The sequence below is a fragment of the Vespula pensylvanica genome, chromosome 6 (genome assembly GCF_014466175.1).
Source record: "Vespula pensylvanica isolate Volc-1 chromosome 6, ASM1446617v1, whole genome shotgun sequence".
In the NCBI taxonomy this organism is placed as follows: domain Eukaryota; kingdom Metazoa; phylum Arthropoda; class Insecta; order Hymenoptera; family Vespidae; genus Vespula; species Vespula pensylvanica.
In genome coordinates, this window is record NC_057690.1 from 1,066,847 (window position 1) to 1,087,532 (window position 20,686).

The 20,686-nt window shown below is 28.2% G+C and overlaps 3 protein-coding genes across 5 annotated transcripts in view; 2 read left to right on the forward strand and 1 right to left on the reverse strand.

The window, feature by feature from the left end:
- LOC122630057 (protein phosphatase 1 regulatory subunit 3B) overlaps window positions 1-4,208 on the forward strand; it is a 43,669-nt gene extending 39,461 nt beyond the window's left edge. For all 3 annotated transcript variants that reach the window (XM_043814104.1, XM_043814102.1, XM_043814103.1), the window contains exon 5: window positions 2,902-4,208. The gene's annotated coding sequence lies outside the window, so the exon portion shown is untranslated. The remainder of the gene's footprint in view (window positions 1-2,901) is intronic.
- A 6,581-nt stretch (window positions 4,209-10,789) lies between these two features.
- On the reverse strand, window positions 10,790-15,041 carry LOC122630060 (serine protease snake-like). Its single transcript, XM_043814111.1, has 6 exons — window positions 14,903-15,041; window positions 14,249-14,403; window positions 13,574-13,686; window positions 12,088-12,341; window positions 11,420-11,589; window positions 10,790-11,209 (listed from the first exon to the last, which is right to left on the reverse strand). Exons 1-6 carry the CDS (start codon window positions 15,003-15,005, stop codon window positions 11,042-11,044), a joined length of 963 nt encoding a protein of 320 aa, XP_043670046.1. The 5' UTR covers window positions 15,006-15,041; the 3' UTR covers window positions 10,790-11,041.
- A 2,310-nt stretch (window positions 15,042-17,351) lies between these two features.
- On the forward strand, window positions 17,352-20,099 carry LOC122630174 (serine protease snake-like). The gene is made up of 6 exons (XM_043814381.1): window positions 17,352-17,487; window positions 18,156-18,437; window positions 18,723-18,987; window positions 19,146-19,408; window positions 19,621-19,784; window positions 19,847-20,099. The coding sequence occupies exons 1-6, from the start codon at window positions 17,403-17,405 to the stop codon at window positions 20,018-20,020; spliced, it is 1,233 nt and encodes a 410-aa protein (XP_043670316.1). The 5' UTR covers window positions 17,352-17,402; the 3' UTR covers window positions 20,021-20,099.
- Window positions 20,100-20,686: the final 587 nt, after the last annotated feature.

Genomic DNA, 20,686 nt, shown 5'->3' on the forward strand with positions numbered 1-20,686 from the left:
AAGACACTCGTGCGACTCTAATCGCCTTTACCTAAGGTCGCCGTTAGAACGAACGAATATTACCAGCTGATTTCATCTAACCGATCTATCGTTTATATTCTACAAATCCCATCGTGACTGAGCATCGATTGTGTCCGGTTTCTTTTGATGACTTTTCTTTTTTTTTTTTTTCTTTTCTTCTTCTCTTTTTCTTTTCTTTTCCCTTCTTTTTTCCTTTTGTTTTATCTCTCACACGAAACACGAAGTCGATCGAACAAAACCGGAAGAAGTAAATTCTATTTAAAGGACCGCAAACTCATTTCGGTTCACATGCCAAAATAATCTTTCGAAATTTCAACACATTCTTATTCCGTACGAATTTTACGTTCAAATTAATCGTATAGCGTGACTATACTTACCCGACTCGTTGGCACTTTTCAAATATGCCAAGAGTTTTCCGATACTAATTTGATCGCGTTACAATGAATCATTCCTGTTATATGATTCATCAGCTTACAAAAATAGTTAGGTATTATTATTTGGAACATCAATCGTGTTTCCGCGAAATGAATAGAAAATTTCTTGATAAGTGATTTCACTCAAAAATTAATTCTTCTCTGACGCTTTCTATGCCGATGATCTTATTCTTCCTTTCTACGATTTAAAAGGAAAATGTCAATTTTTTAAATCAAATCGAATCTCTCGAAAAAGAGAAAAAAGGAGGGCGAGTGATTACTAAAAATGAAATTACGTGAAAACTTTCGGATCTGGCTTTTGTATTATTTCATATATAATAATTATCATAAAAACTTTACGCGTTATGTAATTTTCGTAATAACATTAATAATTCCTTAATAATAATTCGTTGAAAGGAACTGTTCCAGATATAAACTAGTTTCAGTGATGAATACGTTAAAAGGAGATCCTTGGCCTACTGCCAGTCTTCCTGAACGGATCTAGGAAACGTTTTAATGCGACGTTGGACACTAACATTCTAAACATCATACATACATACATATATATACTGATCAAAATGTACACCGTGCGATTTTTCTTACCCTTGACATCTTACTCGACTCGCCTCAGGCGTTAAACCTTGCGAATATAGGTTGAACGTAGATAGTTTAGTACGAACTCAATTTGGATTCTTAACTCGAAAATTCGATGGCATTGCGATTGCGAAATGTTAACCCGCCGAAACGCGTTAACCTACTTTACAATTTTTTTTATTGTTGCTATCGTTGTGCATTTTTAACGTAACAATAACTTTCTTTCTCTTCCTCCTTCTCCTCCCCTCCTACTCCTAGTTTTCTTCTCTTCTGTGTAAAACGTCATTGCAAGAGAAGAAAGACTTTCGATTTTATTTCGCGAGTTTATATTAGCTCGGATAATAATACTACGGTGTATGTGTGTATGTATTAAATCGCGTATGCGTATGTGTACGTGTATATTTTTCTTATGGAGATATTCTTGATACGTGATAGAAAAATATTTTTTTTCGAAATGCTTGTTCGTCGTAATGTATATGTATCTCTTATTTAATTATGACTATCCTCTTTTTCTTTTCACGAATATCGACAAAATGTATACTTCTGTTTTAGGTCTATACGTCCTATTTTCAAAATTATTCTTAAACGTCTTGAAAGTTCGATACATTGTATCGAATAACAATTTTTTTTTTTTTTCTTTATAAACAGAATAGAAAATCAAAATTGAATCATCGTCGTTTTGAAGCTTCGATTTTTTTTTTTTTTTCTATATATACATAAATATCACACACACGAACACACGAACGTACATATATATATATATCTTTTTTATAAATGATACAATGGAATTATAAAAAATAAAAATTGATCGAAAGAATTTTAAATTTGTATTCATCTTATATACGTATTGTAAAATAAGATCGAGAAAAGAATACAAAATAAACTTATGTATGTAATAGATGTATGTACGTACGTCCGGACGTATCAGGGATATCGAGGACGAAGTATATCCAGGATATAACAGTGTATGTGTTTATGTATATATCTGTACGTACGTGTGTGTATGTTTATGTATTGGTCGTGAGGCGTGGTTGAAAAGTGGTGGCACTGGATCATATATACATACGTACATATCTACACATATAGATACATGCATACGTGCATACATATATACATACATATGTATATATATATATATATATATATATATATATATATGTATATACAGGAGTATGCGGAGCAACTGCAGAACATTCGCATCATATACCACGCCTCGTGCGACCACCGTAAAAAGTTTAAGACGTCTAGACGCGTGGGTCGTTCGAAGTAATCTTCACTCGAGTGCCTCGTCCTTATTGCACTTCATCTCTTTCCATCTTGGATACACTTTGCTTTTTTTCCCCCCCCCCTCTTTTTTCTCTTTCTCTCTTTTTCTTTCTGTCTCTCTCTTTCATTTCTTTTTTCTTTTCGAAATGCATCGTCGTAAAATTATTTTTCGTAAAAGAAATATAATTTATATATAGATTGTTTTTGTACGTGCTCGAGTATGCGCTTGAGTGGGTGTACTTGTGTATACAAATTTATTTATTACATCATATGTTGATTATATTTTATAATAATAATTGTACATATATATATATATATATATACATAGTAGGATGTAATAATGATTAGTATAATGTAATACTATATAGAGTTACCATAATAATATTTATACTAATATAATTACATAATATTATATAATATATATATTACGTAAATTTTGATAATTCTATTTTATATATATATATATATATATATATAATATTATATAACTTTTAGTAATTATCAAAATATAAAAATATTTTGATACACTATTGGCCATTGAAACTTTGTTATTTAACCAATAAATTTATTCTAATTAATAAAATTAATTCGATATGTGTGTTTACAGATAGCAAGTGCAGCGGGGATTGGGGGACAGCATCATTTACCACTGGAGATAATCAGAAATCAGAATTAATTAGCTGTAGGAGAGTAAGCTCGGCAAATGATCGGACATAGTCCGTCGTCCGATCCGTTGAAACAAGTTCCGCATACTACTACTTGTTTGCTAAGTCCGGCCATCGTCACGTGTGCTTTCTTCTCGATATATATATTTATATATATACACACAAACATATATATATATATATATGTATATATATCCATCATCGCCTTCCTCTTTCTTCTCCTAATTTTCTTTTTTCTTTTTTCTTTTTTTTTTTTATTTTTCTTGTTTCCTTCCGTTCCTGTAACCTGCCTGAAGAAAAGGGAGATAAGTTTTTAATTACAAATGCAAAATCCTTCTGGTGAGTCGATTCGTGTGAAACAAATCTCGTTGTTCTCGTCGTTTATCACCCTTTGATATAATATATATATATATATATATATATATATATATATGTATACATATATGTGTATAAATATATATATATATATAATTATATCTGTATATATTTTCTATCACGTTGACTTTATTTCACGCTATCCTTTAATTTTTAATCTCTTTCTTCCATCCTTCTCTTCTAAGTCTTTGCTTATGACCTTCCTTCTTTATATCTAACCAACGATATCCTATCGTGAGATACGTACCTATATATAATAAGAATTATAGAATAAAAATATAACATTTACGTTTTCCTTCGAAAATCAAAGAAAGAAGGGAGTCGAGAGATACACGCGTGTGTGTGTATATATATATATACACACATATATATATATACACATACATGTTTCAGTGATAAAAAAAATGAAGATGAAAAAAAAATGAAGCAACGTCGAGATTCGTTTTGAACTTCCACGCATAATGACACGCGATGTCCTGTTGAATAATCCCATTGCTTTGATGTGCCAATTATTCGTGTTTTAACGTAACGATTATGATGGTGTATATGTAAATATAGCAAGGTATTATTGTCGACCTTGAGAGAGAAAGAGAGAGAGAGAGAGAGAGAGAGATCTGTTAGAGCAAAAAGAAAAAAAAGTGCTGCTTCTATGCGTAGAAATAAAATGTATATATATTCACATACATAAAAATAATGTGTACATATATATATATATATATATACACACGCATATATATGTACATGCGTGTACATATTACTTTTTAGTTCGCACGCGTTATTCTTATTGAAGTGTGTTGTTCCTCAAGCAAGTGACCGACCTTGAACAAGAGACACCTTTACTAGCGAACATGTTCAAAAAAAAATAAATAAGATAGAAAAGAAAAAATAACACACACATGCACAAACATATACACGGATACATTTACACGTGCATGCATGCATGTGAAATTAAAAAAAGAAAATTAAGTGGATAAGAAGAAGTAAAAGAAAAAAAAAAAAGGAAGAAGAAGAAGAAGAGATTGTAAATTTTTTGCCAGGTGCTTTAAAAAAAAAAAAAATACAAAAGAAAAAGAAAAAAAAAGAGGGCTGATTTCAAATGCTTTTGCATCAACTATTTTGATGAAATTACTCAACTAAAATAAATATATATATATATAATAAATATATATATATATATATATATATATATATAATATGTAAATATAAATACCACGAGTCATTACCCTTTATATATATATATATATATATATATATATATATATATATATATATACATACAAACACACACATACGTACATATTTATTAAATGTACATCTCGTCGGCAGGGATATAAAAACGAATGACTAGTGCGAAAATAATTCGAGACGACATGTTAATTAATTAATTATATCGCTTATTACACGTACGTATGTAAATACGTACGTTCATATATACGGACATATGTATGTATATATAAATATACATACGACATATAAATATATGCGACGTGATTGTAATTCTTGGTTCCTCAATGAAATTTTTTACGCGTCAATGAAACTTATATTTTGTACGTGTGCATATGTATATGTATGTATATATACACACATACATACATATATATACATATACATACAAAAACAGAAAAAGAGAGAGAGAAAGATACAGACAGACAGATAGAGAGAGAGAGAGAGAGAGAGAGAGAGAGAGAGAGAGGAAGAAAAGAATTTAAAGAAGCATTACATGTATATCTTGCTTTAAGCATGTATCGCTTGAGTTATACTACTATTCTTCTATTACTACATTACTACTACTATTTCTACTACTACTACAACTACATCTACACGTTATAATATATATATATATATATATATATATATATATATATATATATAATACGTGTTATCTTTCGAAAAGCTACTATTACAAGATATATATATATATATATGTGTGTGTGTATATGTATATATATGTATATATTGACTCTATCGTTAGAGAAAGGAAGAGAGAGAGAGAGAGAGAGAGAGATAATAGAGTTACAGGATAGAGAAAGAAATAATATGAAAGATAACAATATATATGTATATGTATATATATATAAATATATACTTGTATACATACACTCACACATGCACACACAAGAGAGAGAGAGAGAGAGAGAGAGAGAGAGAAAGAAAGGGAAAATGTAAAAGTGAAAGAGATCCGAAACAAACGACCTCGATATCTCGTGGACGAACAAGGCGTATTGTAAAGCGGAAAGGCAACTGTGCTGTTCGGAATTTCGAGATTAACGTTTACAATGGAGCACGAAACTCACAAGACAGAGAGAGAAAGAAAAAGAGAAATAAAGAGAGAGAAAGGATGGAAGAGAAAAAGAAAGAAAGAGAAAAAGATACATACCTGTCTTCTGTTGAAGAAAGATTGAAATTTGTCGATAACATGAAGATCGCACGAACCAGACAGACATAAACTGCAATAACTGCAATTGCAACTGCAATTGCAATTATAAATCTCTTTCTTAAATTCAGGATTTCTTTTCTATTGTTTTCTTTTCTTTCGTTCGTTTGGTTTTGATTATTGTTTTTATTGTTATTATTATTATTATTATTATTATTATTATTATTATTATTATTATTATTATTGTTATTATCGTTAGCATATTTTTTTTTCATCCTTTGTTCACTCTCTCTGCCAATAATCATACCGGTGATCACTTTGATAATATAATTTCAAATTCCGTCCATTGGGAAAAAAATATTCTTTTTTTTTTTTTTTACTTTTCTCTTTCGATTTCTATTCAAAAAAAAAAAGAAAAAAAAATCTTCTATATATGATTATGAGAACTCGGCTGGGTTTTAATTTATTTTGTTGGAAGCTTACTTTCCGTCTAACGTATAGACGGATTAATATCAAGGATTGTTCTCATATTATAGTTGCGACCTAAGTTGAATGTATCGAGAGAGAAAAAAAATGAATATAAAACTAAATAAAAAAGAAAACAGAAATTACACGATCGAATGGTGCGTGAAAATAGAAAAAGAGAAAGGTAAAAAAATATCTCCTCTTCGTTCTATGTGTGTCTCCTTTCTTTTAACGTTTTTCTTGTATACGTCTATTTTTTTATTTATTTATTTATTTATCTTTTTTTTTTTTTTTGTTTCTTTAATGTTTCTTTAATGTATTTCTTATTCTCATGTCCGAGGACACAAAAATATATTTCTTTCCTTTTTTTTTTTTCTTGTTTTCTCCCAAATACGCTAAATGTTTTCTTTTAGTTATCAATATTTTTGTTTTCAGAGAACGAAGAGGAAGAGTCCATTCATTGACTACGAAATAGAGAGAGAGAGAGAGGGGGGGAGAGGGAGAGAGAGAGAGAGAGAGAGAATCAATGTAAAAGTTAAATAGAGCGTAAAAAACGCGTCACATACACGCGCATCCACACGCACGCACACATACATACGTACGAAAAAGAGAGAGTGAGAGAAAGAGAGAAAGGAGAAGAAAAATATGGCTACGATATATTCCAGAAGACGCTGGTGTCTAATCTCGGCGAGTATAAACGCGCCGATGCTTTTTCTCTTTTTTATTATTTTTCTATCTTCCTTTTTTTTTTTTATTTATTTTTTTTTTTAATTTTATTTCATTTATTTATTTCTTTTTTTCTTTTGATTCGACGCATAAAATCTTTTTCGTTACTTATAATTATTAAGACCTACTGTGTACTGTCTATGATAATTTGATATTGTGTTCAATACGATTTTTATTTTTTGTTTTTGACAAATCGATTAGAACGTCGTGTGTTTGAATTGAATATGAAAAAGAAAATACAGAGAAAGAGAGAGAGAAAGAGAGAGAGAGAGAGAGAGAGAGAGAGAGAGAGAGAGAGAGAGAGAGAGAGAGATAAAAAGAGAGAGAGAGAGGGTGGATCCTTTCTTTAATATAATATATATATACACGCACATATATATATATATATATATATAGATACATTTTATATCAAAGTTCCTAAAAAAAGTGCAGATTTATATAATATAATAGAATATAAGAAACTCGTGTGCAATTATGTGTTGTTCTAATATATCTCTCCTACTCTTTCTCTCTTTCTCTTTCTCTTTCTATCTTTCTTTCTCTTTCTTTCTTTTCACTCTCTCTCTCTCTCTCTCTCTCTCTCTCTCTCTCTCTCTCTTTCTTTCTCTCGCTCACTTTTTTCGTCCTGATGAGAGGAAAAAAAAGAAGACAAAAAATAAAAATCAAAAAAAAAAAAAAAGAAAAAGAAAAGAGAAAAAAAAAGCATTAAACGAGTAGTGAAACGAGTAAAACTGCCTACCACTTGTTATCGTTCTTCCTTAACGATTATTATTTTAGGAAGTATATACATATAGATATAGGTACTTGTTAATCGTATATTATTTTATTCAATCTTATTATATAATACGATAGAACGCAATAGACAATGCTCGTTGATCTCGTCTTCGAATATTTATTTCGAAGTTTGTTCAACGCTCAACGAGATCTTCTTTTTTCTTTCCTTTTCCTTTTTTTTTTTTTTTTTTTTTTTTTTTTTTAATTCAGAAAATAATATAAAATACAATGTGCCACGCATCGTCGAGACAAGTGCGAATATCAATTAATCGATTACGCGTAATCAAGTGTGCGATCATTTTAAGAGAATGTTTATTTACCTTTAGAAATCGTTTTAGTGGATCTTCTTAGATGGATATCATTTTGCTGTTCTTATTCCAATATATTTCTTTTTTCCCTATTTTTTTTTTCTTTTTTTTATTCTTTTTTCTATTTTTTTTTAATTCTTTTTCTTTTTATATATATATATATTTTTAAAATAAACTGACGGTCATATTATTTTGCTCATTAGATTCATAGAATCTTCTTTGCGTAGATAATTTTGATGATTAATTTTTCTACTTTTTCTTCTTCTTCTTCTTCTTCTTCTTCTTCTTCTTCTTTCTTGTTAATATTTTTTGTTCTAAATGTTGTAGATTAATCAGCGAATTAAATTCTACGTTCTGCGTTGTTTATTTCTTAATGATAAATAATAATAATTCGTTCTCCGTAATAATTTTATGATATATATATATATAATTTCTCTTTTTAATCAACTAACCATCTAATACGATATATTATATATATATATTTATATTTATATTTATATATATATATATCATTTTAAAAGGAAAAAATAGGTCGATCATAGTTTCAAAAGGCCACGTTCAAATTAGATGGATATTTTTTTCGTTTGTTACATACCAGATAATATTTCTTCTTATTCTACTTGCTATTTAAAAAATGGCGAGCATATACGCGATACATACATATATATATATATATACACACATACATACATACAAAAAACGACGAGTTTATAATTTATTAAAGAAATGTTATTCACTTTGCGTAAGCTGCTCCGTGTATTGTATAAGAGTAATGTCTTTTTCTTTTTTCTTTTTTTTTTTTTTTTCTTTCTTTTTACCGTTTCTCGTACACATCGCATAGACAAAAAAAGCCCAAGAAAAAAATTTTTTTTTCTTGCGGCGGTTCGGAAAAAAAAAGAAAAAGAGAAATAAAAGTACCAACAAATGAATCGACGAGAAAGAAACGAAAAAAAAAAGAAAAAAAAAAATCCACGTTACTTTTTCGAATTATACATTTATAATATTTTCATGCGCCCGAAAACTAATTCTCAATATCAGCTGTCCTCTTAACTTATTCGTAATTTTAAAAAGCTCGATTATACTTATAGAAATATATCTATCTATTTTTTAATAAGTTGTTGATAAGTGTTGGTATATTTGTTTGCAGTAAATACATACATGTGTATATGGGTATGGCCATTGCAAAATAATGTGATTTTCACTAATAACCGATAGAACAATGTTAAGATTATATTATATATAGTTTTTTTAAACGAACAACGATTGTAAATCGAACGATTCTTCAAATCAAATCGAACAATGTATTTGCGAGTTTTAATTTTCGACTTAAAGAGTCCGACGTTAATACATATATAATCTGTTAAATAATGTCGTTCACGAATGTTAATTATTCGGAGCTTTCGAAGCAATTCTTCTTCTTTTTTTTTTTTTTTCCTTACATTGTTACGACCATATTCGATTATGTCAGACGTAAACAAGAGAAAATGTTAAAGGAAACGAAATTGTTGAATCTTTATATATATATATATATATATATATATATATGTATATATATATATTCCTTTGATTTTAGATTTACATGTATATATACAACCCCATAAGATACCATTATTTCGAATAATTACTATGCGTTTGAAACGTCATGTTTATACACACACACACACACACACACATATATATATACAGATATATATGTATATATATACATATATAAAGATTCTACAATTTCGTTTCATTTAACTATCTATTTATATATGTGTGTATGTATGTGTATATATATATATATATACACATACACACACACACATATATATATCAATATCTGTATATTATTATTTTTTCTTCTCCCCATTTTATGAGAGCCGTAAGACTGATAATCCTCATTAACTATATATATATATATATACACATATATATATACATATACATATACATATATAATATATTGTAAATAATGTATGTATAATGTGAACATTTTGGGAACGTGGTTTGATAAAACTTTTACCAAGCATAATTGAGCTTATGAGAAACATATATACCTACATATATCCATTAATATACATACAGACACACACACACACACACACACACATAACATATGCAAAAACATATATACATAAGCATTAACATAACGTTCGAATTAGCATTATTTCTAATAAAAATATAACCACAATGAGATCGATCTTTTTGTACAAGTTTTATTTATGTAACTCTGTAATGAAGTTACATCGACGATTATGTAACATCTAAGAGGAGCGTGAAGAGTGAAAAAAGAAAAAAAAACATTGCCAATAGATTGTTCTTAAACACACGCACCACACATACACACAACAAACATATTTTTTTTTAATCCTATTCATATTATTCCTTTTTTCATTTTTCTTATATGAACGAGCGTGTGCATTTATGAGAATACGCACATACGCCGTATTGGCTATATTAGAATTTGTTCGTTTTTATTTGGTTTTGTTTTATTATTATTATTATTATTATTATTATTATTATTATTATTATTTTGTTTTTTTTTTAATTTTTTTTTCTTTCTTTTTATATATATATATATACTTTAAACTAAACTTCAATGGACGATATATATATATATAATTAGTTCTGTTACTTTAGATTTATGTTATCTGCGTTACGTTACAATAAATCATCGACCTCGTGATTGTATCATCGTTATTAATTAATTTTATTATTATTATTATTATTATTATTATTATTATTATTATTATTATATTATTTTTATTTTTATGAGCGAATAATTATGTTTTATTTTTGTTGTATATATTATACACATACAAACACAAACATTCATACACATACACAAACATATATATATATATACACATATATTTTTATCGAACGTTATTTGTATGCATGCTTATATTATGGGAATCGAATTTGTAAATACAAGCTAAATACAAGAAGGCTACAAGGAAGTTCTTGCAATAAAAGAAAAGAAATAAAAGGAATAAAAAATAAAAAATGAAAAAAAGAATGTAAAAACGAATAATTATGTTTCCTTTTGTCATACGTTTATCATAATATCATTCGTAATTATGGCCATACTATCGATTCGATCCAATCCAAATATGAACTGACACGGGTGTATATAGCCGGTGAATTTTTCATTGCGCAAAATTTTCCGAAACTTGTTACTCCAACGATGCTATAAGTGCAGTAAGGACGGGCAAGTACTCTTTGCAATGGTCCACCACTGTCACCCTAAAAAAATAAAAATAAAAATAAAAATAGAAAAAAGATCGACGAGGGAAAAGTATGTAAAAAATGTTATCTATCAGTTGTAATTTTTTCTTAATTAACATAATATTTATCAATTAGAAAATAATTAATAATTTTTAATTATTTAATTACTTTAATTAATGAAAAATAATTTCTATAATATTCGTTGCTAGTTATGCTGAGCATAATTACCTGACACGTATCTTTACCACCCTCTATTATTCCGGCACAAAGAAAATTTCGTATGAATCCTTTAGGCAAATAACGGCGACCTAAATCGAATCGATAACTTTTTTTACAAGATACTTCGGTTATATAATCTAATTGCACTTTCATTAGATCCTTGTTTGTCGACATCGCGTCTGAAAGAACGAAAATGAAAATTATTTCAATTATTATATACGCAGGTATATAGACATTATGTTTTATTAAAGAATCTCTCTAAACGATTACAACGACCGATCATTGATAAAATTTTTAATTTCAAACATTCTACTTTGTGTCCTTCTTCTTTTTTTCCTTTTTTCTTGTCAATCTAAAACGAAAGCAAGTATATCTCTAACTCGTGTATACATGTAAAAATTTGTTAGTAACCTTGTGAGATATTGACTTCAAAAGCGTTTATTGAATTCTACGTTCAAACTTGTTTGTTTCTCGAAAATTAAATAATATGAAAACGTTGGTAGATCTCGTATCGAAGAAATATAATATTCTAACATTTGTTAAGACTATAACGAAACAAATGACGTTAGAAATGAAACATAAGCGTTGAATAAACGTTATTTTGAAAATTTTAGATATATCGTGTTCTTGCACCAGAGATTTGTATATTGGTACTTTGAATATTATTCATCACCAACCGTAAGACGTTTTACCAAATCCAGTTGCAATAGCTTGTTTTTCTGGTGGTTGAAAATTCGTTTCAAGACAGGCCGGCCTAACGTTTGAATTCAATTCCAAAGGATGATCCAATTCAATCAAACCCAAGTCGTGATATTTAGCTGGCAATTGATAATCCGGATGCTTTGTTCTACGTATTATTTTTCTCTCTTGGAAATTATCCTCTCTTATCTCTAAATTCGTGATACCAACTCGTACCATTACAGCCGGCCCACTGTAATTTATACGTTCGAATTTCTAAGAAATTCTTTCACGGGAGAAAAAAAATAACGATAAGGCGTTTTTAAAGAAAAAAAAAAATTTTTTTTCAAAGAAAAAGAAAAATCCTATTATTGTCCACCAAAAAATTGGCTCAGCAATGATTAATTAATTGTATCATGCAAAGTGTAAATTCTCGATAAATTATTTCATAAGAAAAAAATAGCGTTCGTGAAGAAAAAAGAATTGTTTAAAAAAAAGGATATAAGCGAATATTATCCATAAAAAAATTTTACAGATCCAACAATGATTAATTAATTGAACCGTGCAAAATTAAATGTTCGAATTTTTAATAAATTGTTTTATAGAAAAGTGTTACAATTCCAGAACAAAAAATTATAAAAAGAGCAAAAAAAAAAAAAAGAAAGAATGACTAGTTTCTATTACCCATTATAAAAGTTTTATAAAGTCAAGCAATGATCGATTGATTACACCATTATTATTTTCATAATTGCCTATGTATTTTACATATATTATAGAACAGAAACATGTATGCGTTTCGAACTCAAGGTACCGTAACGTTGCGTAATGACCTTTACATTGACTATTTTTTTCTTGCAACGCACTATGACATAAAAGATGAAAGTCGAATTAATAAGAAAAAATAAGAAAGAGTTGGTGAAATTTTCGAAAAATTTCATGCAAAATGACTCGCACAAACACAGAAACAAACGCAGAGAAATAACAGAGATATCAGTGACTACTAGTGATATGGATGATGAGCATTGTAATATTAATTATTAGTCTTCTAATATCACATTCTCTATCTCTGTTTCGCTTTAAACAAAGCGAAAGAGTAAGAGAGAGAGAGAGAGAGAGAGAGAGAGAGAGAGAGAGAGAGAAAATTATAATTTTTTTTTCCTTTTTTTTACGATACTATCATTCTCACTTAATTAAGACAGATTTATTACTTCGTTAAATTCTAATCATTCTATTTTTCTCAGTTAATATTTCATTTGCTAATTTCTAACTAATCTCTTTTTGTAGATAACCATTAACTATTGCTGAGTAAAAGGTCGAGAGAATAAAAAAAAAAAAAAAAGAAGAAAAGAACAAAAAATTGCATTCTCTCTTTCTCTCTTTCTCTCTCTCTTTCTCTTGATATAACGTTATATGATACTCGTGTGATAGTGTATGTACATAATCCAACCAATTAGAAAATATATTATCTCGTGACTATGATAATACTTGTCGCGTGATTCCAAACAGTGAGCAGCGGTTAGGATATATCTCTCCGAAATGATACTTCCTCCGCATAACCATGACACATCTGATAAGTTCCTACCAAATCCAATTACAGCCTGCAGATATAAAAAAATGATTTAATTAATCGCAATAATAATAAAGAATTAATAATCATTACTGGCTTAGTACAAAAGCTTCCAAATGATTTTATAAATCAATTATACATTTCAAAAACTTTTTGGGCTAACTATTTCGATTTTTTCAAATGTATAAAACTACAAAACTACGAGACGAAGTTTCTTAAAATAAAAAAAAAAAAAAAGAAAACAAAAAAATTAGTGTAATTAGTCGAGAAAAAAAATCAAATTAATTTTTAAAACCATATATATATATATATATATATATATATATATATGAATTTTTCGTCAATATTCTGTGTGTATTGCATACGTAAAATTATATTATTATTATTAATTAAATTAAATTATTATTATGTTTATTATTATTATTATTATTATTATTATTATTATTAAAATTATTATTATTAAAAATAATTGTATGATAATTATCGAAAGGAAACTGTATCTTTTGTCATTTTTTTTTCTGACAAAGACAAATGAAATACAAAACGAATTTTGAATCGATTTAATTTATTTTCTTTTTTGAACTTTCACTCACCATATGAGGGAATTCGGCCATTTTAGCTTTAATACCACCAACGATTAATGGTGTCTCGACGATAGCACAACGGGAAACAACATTGGAACCGGCTCCGATTCGAAGGACAGGCGAAGCCTCAATTTCATAAACCAGTTTGCCGTATTCCTCGCATTCTATGGAAAGATCGTCGCAATGAGAAATGTTTATGGAACAAGAGGAGAACTAATCGAAGAATATCCCGTTAATCTTATGCACAAGATATTCGTTTCAATTGAGAACTGAATGATAACAGGTTACAGCGATTATTAATGGTTTTCAAATTTTACATTCATTCCAATTCGAATTTCACTGTAATTAATAAAATCAACAAACATCTATCGCGAATCATGATCGATGAGAGAATGATGATTCCTATAGTTTGAAAATCGCCGAATGAAATAAATGTTCAATTGAATTAAATTAAATTAAATTAAATTAAATTGAATTAAAAAAATAAATAAGTAAATTAACAGATCGTATTCAATTTGTTGAACAAATTGCAACAACAAACACATATCTTCGACCGTGATACGTCAATCTTAAAATAAATTACGCGAGAGAATGATGATTTCTGAAAATTTGAAAAGCACCGTATCGGATAAAATTAAAATAAGAAAAAATAAATGGACGAACTCTTTTCACATTTTCGGACAATCGCAACGACAAACGATATATTCCAATGTAAAACGAGAAAAGAGACGATAACAATCGATAAAAATTGTCGTCGAGGATTCATGTCGTCGGATTGCGAAGAAAATCACTTCACTGTAGTTCGTGCTCTCGAGGTCTAAGATTAAATATAGAGGAGGAGAAATCACGTTGAAAAGTAATTTTACGAAACGATCTTTTCTCATTTTACACGATCCTTCTAATCTTAATCGTTAATCGAAACCGATAACGAGCTTAATCACAGAGAACCATAGAACATTAACGTTAACGAGCAAAACGAGTAGTATCTGTATGTATATATATATATACACATAGCACACGCACACACACACACACACACACATATATATATATATATATGTACATATATATACACCATTTGATTTTCAAGTCATTAACTTAATTAAAAACAGACCAGGCTTAAGATTAGTTTCCACATTGTTCGACAGTTAAACAGTTTGACACACAATTTTCTATCATATGATAAAAACCAGGCAATATATGCGATTGTAAATTCTACGTTTCAATCGTCGATCATTAAATTTATAGAACTCTCAATGGATTTCACGTTGACTTATATCTCGGGTATCTATTTTTCCTTTTTCTTTCTTTCTTTCTTTCTTTCTTTCTATTTTTTTTTTAGAGGTTTTATTATGAAAAAGAAGAGAAGAGAGAGAGAGAGAGAGAGAGAAAAAAAATTTGTTTTTTTACGTCCCATAATAATTCTATGAATTAACATACAAATTAATGCGTGAAAAATTGAAAAATTATACCAGAGTAGGCCAAAGATAAAAAAAGAAACAAAATATATATATATATACGTGTGATATGCAATATCTAAAATTAAATGTATAAACGATGAATTTAAAAATCGCATAAATCAAATCTATATCGATCGATCAATTTCTTTTTCAATAATTTCTCCCTTGGTCATATCATAAATAAATTATTTGGTATATAAATTACAACCGAGTATTATCATTATTACGATAACTTCTACGAGAATACAATGAAAATAATGCATAATACATTTTCCAACGTATAAATCCATCTATCGTGCGAACTGAAATATGGAAAATAAATAATCAAAAATAACCAAGAAAAATTCTATTATGTAAAACTTGGAAGTAATTATTTCGTATGAGGAAACAATTTTTGTCTTTTTTTTTTTTTTTTTTTTTTAAGCATAATTTTTCTACGTTCCAAATAGTTTAGATTTCTTCCTCGTAAATATGCATAAATCATGATACGATCCTCGATACGATCTCTCAAAGGTAATTATAACAGTGCATACATGTCTACGTATAGATGATTAATTAGTATCTTCTATTCGAGAAAATTACGATCTATAATTTAATAGTATCCTACAATTAAATCATATGTCCCAATGAATGAATAGTGCAGTTATTCAATTTTTCAATTAATTATTTGTCTTATTTCAATAAATTTCTTTTAACGCGATAAAAAGAGGAAAGAATGTATGACAAAAAGGAAGAAGAAGAAAAAGAAAAGAATAAGATAAATTTGTTCCAATTTAAAAACATAGTCACGTTTTTACCAAAGATAATATATTTATTTATGTACTTAATTTAGCGATATGAACATACCTGTTATAAATAATCGATAAAATTACGTGGCTTATCTTTGAGGAACGTCTTTTTTAATATGTTTCTCTTTTATTTTAAGAAATATTTCTTGTCTCTCTCTCTCTCTCTTTCTCTCTTTCTCTGTATTGTCCTCATTTTTCTCAGTACAAACAACTCATTATTCTTCTATATATAGTTTACAATAAATCATAACAAAATTTATGCTCAATTAAGATTAATACGAAAAATTATTTATATCTACGAACGGTTTATATTCTTCTGCAAAAGTTTTCTTTTTTTGTTCTTTCTTTCTTTCTTTCTTTTTTTTTTTTTTTTTTTTTTTAAGTTCTTCTTCCTCTTCCTCTTTTCTCTCGAAGGTTCGAAAAGTAAAAAAAAGAAAGAAAAAGAGGTGGTAAGTGAACTAAAAAAAAAAAAAAAAAAAAAAAAAAGAAAGAAAGAAAGAAAAAAATGAAGCAAAATAAAAGAGAAAAGACGGAGAAAAAAGGAAGATATCGTAAGACGTCAAAATATTTCGAGATGAGGAAATTAAGAAAGAAATAGAAAAAGATAATTTTGTATATATAGATCCTACGAAAGATTAAGAATTGTCGTCATTTAAAATACTGATTCTTGATACGCACGTTCTATTCTCCTACCATCGTGTGACGAGTGGTTTTCTATCCAATGGTGGGACTGTAGTGGGGCAAATGGGAATGTTACCTACGTTAATAAGAAAGAAGTTGGTAGAAGTAACAGTTGTAACGAACATTTACTACGAGTCGGAAGAATCTAACGAAGGAAGGAATAAGAGAGAAAAAGAGAGAGAGAGAGAGAGAGAGAGTTCGATGCTCGTGCATTCAGTTCTTTGCTGATCAAAGATGTCTTCCGTGACATTAACATGGATCAACTTCATCGTTCATTTTATTTTGATCTTTCTTCGAACAGAGGGACAACTTTTCGAAGGTAATAATTACTCGTTTATTGAAAGAAAAAAATAATGTAATTTGTACGCGAGATCTGTTTATTTCTTATGTCAAAACGTGACGCCACGTATTTAAGGAAAGATTCTTTCTCAGATTTTCCCGTTTTTATAATAAACTCTGACTTCATTCTTATCAATGTTTCTTTTTTTTCTTCTTTTTTTTTTTTCTACGATTTATAATTCAGAACGTGTAATCAAAATGTCGCGTCGATTTTCCTGGAAGTCTTCATACGTATATCAAAGTAAAAGTAAGATATATATATATATATATATATATATATATATATATATATGTATGTATGTATGTATGTATGTACAGAACAAATTTAATTGAAAAATAATTAAAATGTTTCTCTGTGTATTTTTCTGCTTTATACTTGGACAGCTATAAAGATTTCATCAACTTTCAATTTGCGATAACGTTGAATAAATATTGTGGTATGTGTCTATTTATATGTATGTATATATATATATATATTTTTTTTTTCTTTCCTCATTTCTTTTCCTTACTTGGTAAAATTAATCTTCCAGTTAAAAATTATCGAGGATCAAAGTTTTTTTTCTTTTTTTTTTTTTTTTTCTTCTATCATTAACCGCATGTTCCTTGTGGTTACATCTTTTGTTCATTGTTTTATTTTTTTTTATTCAGGAAGTCGATGCTCGATAAATGGAAACAGCGGTATTTGTACAATTTTACCGAAATGTACTGTTATATATAACGAGTTACTATCCGGAAAACCACCAGAACGTATTTGTGGATACTCGAATTTCGATCCCATTGTTTGTTGTCCTAAGGATGGACAATCTAATCGTGACACAACATCGACGTCAACTACTACTACTACTACTACTACTACTACTACCACCACTACTACTACAATACGACCAGTGCAACCTAATGAAAATGATCGAGGTGCTCTTGCTCGAGCAAGTGAGTTAATATTGAATTCATAAATATTGTTCCATCAAAAAGAAAAACAGAAAGAAATGTATATTTAATTTATGAATATATTATATATTATCAATATATGTTTAAATATATATTTATAAAATTATATATTAAATATATATATATATACATATATATTTATATTTAATTTATAAATTTATATTTAAAATATTTACCGATAAAATAGTAACACACATATACATACACATATATATAAATATGTATTATGTACATGTGTATTATATACATATATCTTTTCTCTAATAGAATGTCAAGAATATTCTCAATACGTATATGAACTTCAATATCCACCACTTTTAACATTCAATGCAAAACCAGTCAACATTTCGGTATGCGGTGTTAAGGGTAAGACATTGATAGTAGGTGGTACTATAGCACTTCCAAAAGAATTTCCTCACATGGTTGCAATCGGTTACGACAGTAGCGAAGGTATTCTTTGGAATTGTGGTGGGACTTTGGTTTCCGAGAGATACGTTTTAACAGCCGCCCATTGCACATATTCACAAGATTGGTAAGCAAAATTTAAATCGAATTATTAATTTAAAAAAGAAACAGAAACTTTATTTTCTCTTTCTATTATCTTTTTGTTTTGGATTAATTATTATTAAATTTGATTAAATCAATTCAAAACTTCACGTCGACAATTCTTACAAATTTTTTATTTGTTAGGGGTGGTGCTAGTTGGGCTAGAGTAGGCGATCTAAATCTGGCAAGAACGGACGACAACGCAAGACCAAAAAATTACAGAATAATCAAAAGAATTAGATATCCCAAATATAAAATACCTTCGCAGTATCACGATATCGCACTTTTCAAATTGGAAGCTAACGTGGAATTCAACGCATACGTTAGACCGGCTTGTTTACAAACTACTTTACCAGATGCACCTGAAAATAAAGCGACCGCAACCGGTTGGGGTTTGGTAGACTGGCGTGAGTATCGATTAAGAAAAAAAAAGAGATAAATAAAAGAAAAATATGTTCGTAGAGAAATAATGAAAAAATATGTTGAAGAAAAATAGAAGTAAAAAAAGTTAATTACAAGATATATATTACATGCGTAATATGTATTATGTATACCTGTGTATGTTATATATATGTGTATATATATATATATATATATATATATTCTTTTTTAATTGTAGAAGACGAAACTGGATCGGATAATTTATTGAAGGTCACTTTAAATATCGTACCTCAATCATCTTGCAATGAAAGTTTCAACGATGGTATAGATATTCAATTGTTACGTGGCATCGTTGGTGATTGGCAACTTTGTGCTGGTGGATTAAAAAAAGACACTTGTCAGGTAAATGAAATTATGAAATTTCATTTTCAAACGAAATATTCATCTACGTGTATAAATTTTAGGGTGACAGTGGTGGTCCATTGGCGATTTTTAACGAGGAACATTATTGCATGTATAATGTCATTGGTGTTACGAGTTTAGGAAGATTATGTGGTAGCAATATTCCAGGAGTATATACCAGAGTTTACAATTATATCCCTTGGCTAGAAAGTGTGATATGGGGTGAAAATAATTAATATTCTATTTACATCTAATAAATGCATCCTTTTGTACCTTATTATTAATAAATCGAAATATACGTGCATCGAAATATAATGCTCGTTTTCTCATTTCTTATGATTTTAATCTAACTTTAAATTGTAGTGTTCATTTCTTTTTTTTTTTTTCAATTTATTTTAAATAAATGACGAGACAAAAAGCTTTTCTTCGTTTTCCAAATATTCCGGATAATTAATATCTTTAATATATTTTCGAACAATTCGAGTAATATATCTCGCACAAATATTGAGAGAAAAAAGAAAGAAAGAAAAATGAGAAACGAACCTTAACAAACCTTAACATTTATCTATATACAAAAAATATCACTATATAATTGATTAAAATTTTATTGGACGCTTATTCTTTCTTTTCTTTTCTTTTTTTTTTTTTTGCTAGATCGTTTTAATAATAATAATTTGATAATAATATTAATGATAAATAATTTATTTGTCAGATGTATGTTGAAAAGAAAAAGAACTTTAATTTTCACATTTATCTTAAAATGTAATAATATAATCGTAAAAATCATATATTCTCAATACTTATACACGTATTGTATTACGTCCATATAAAAATACATACACACACACACACACACACACACAATATATATATATATATATATAATATATATACCCACGCAC

Excerpts from the sequence above, each read along its gene's own strand:
- LOC122630174 (XM_043814381.1), top strand. The coding sequence starts at position 17,403 with ATGTCTTCCGTGACATTAACATGGATCAACTTCATCGTTCATTTTATT. Across the intron at positions 18,988-19,145 it reads TGCACATATTCACAAGATTG|GGGTGGTGCTAGTTGGGCTA; the intron begins GTAAGCAAAATT and ends TTTATTTGTTAG. Across the intron at positions 19,785-19,846 it reads TAAAAAAAGACACTTGTCAG|GGTGACAGTGGTGGTCCATT; the intron begins GTAAATGAAATT and ends TATAAATTTTAG.
- LOC122630060 (XM_043814111.1), bottom strand. The coding sequence starts at position 15,005 with ATGAATCCTCGACGACAATTTTTATCGATTGTTATCGTCTCTTTTCTC. Across the intron at positions 13,687-14,248 it reads TGGCCGAATTCCCTCATATG|GCTGTAATTGGATTTGGTAG; the intron begins GTGAGTGAAAGT and ends TTATATCTGCAG. Across the intron at positions 11,210-11,419 it reads GTGGTAAAGATACGTGTCAG|GGTGACAGTGGTGGACCATT; the intron begins GTAATTATGCTC and ends TTATTTTTTTAG.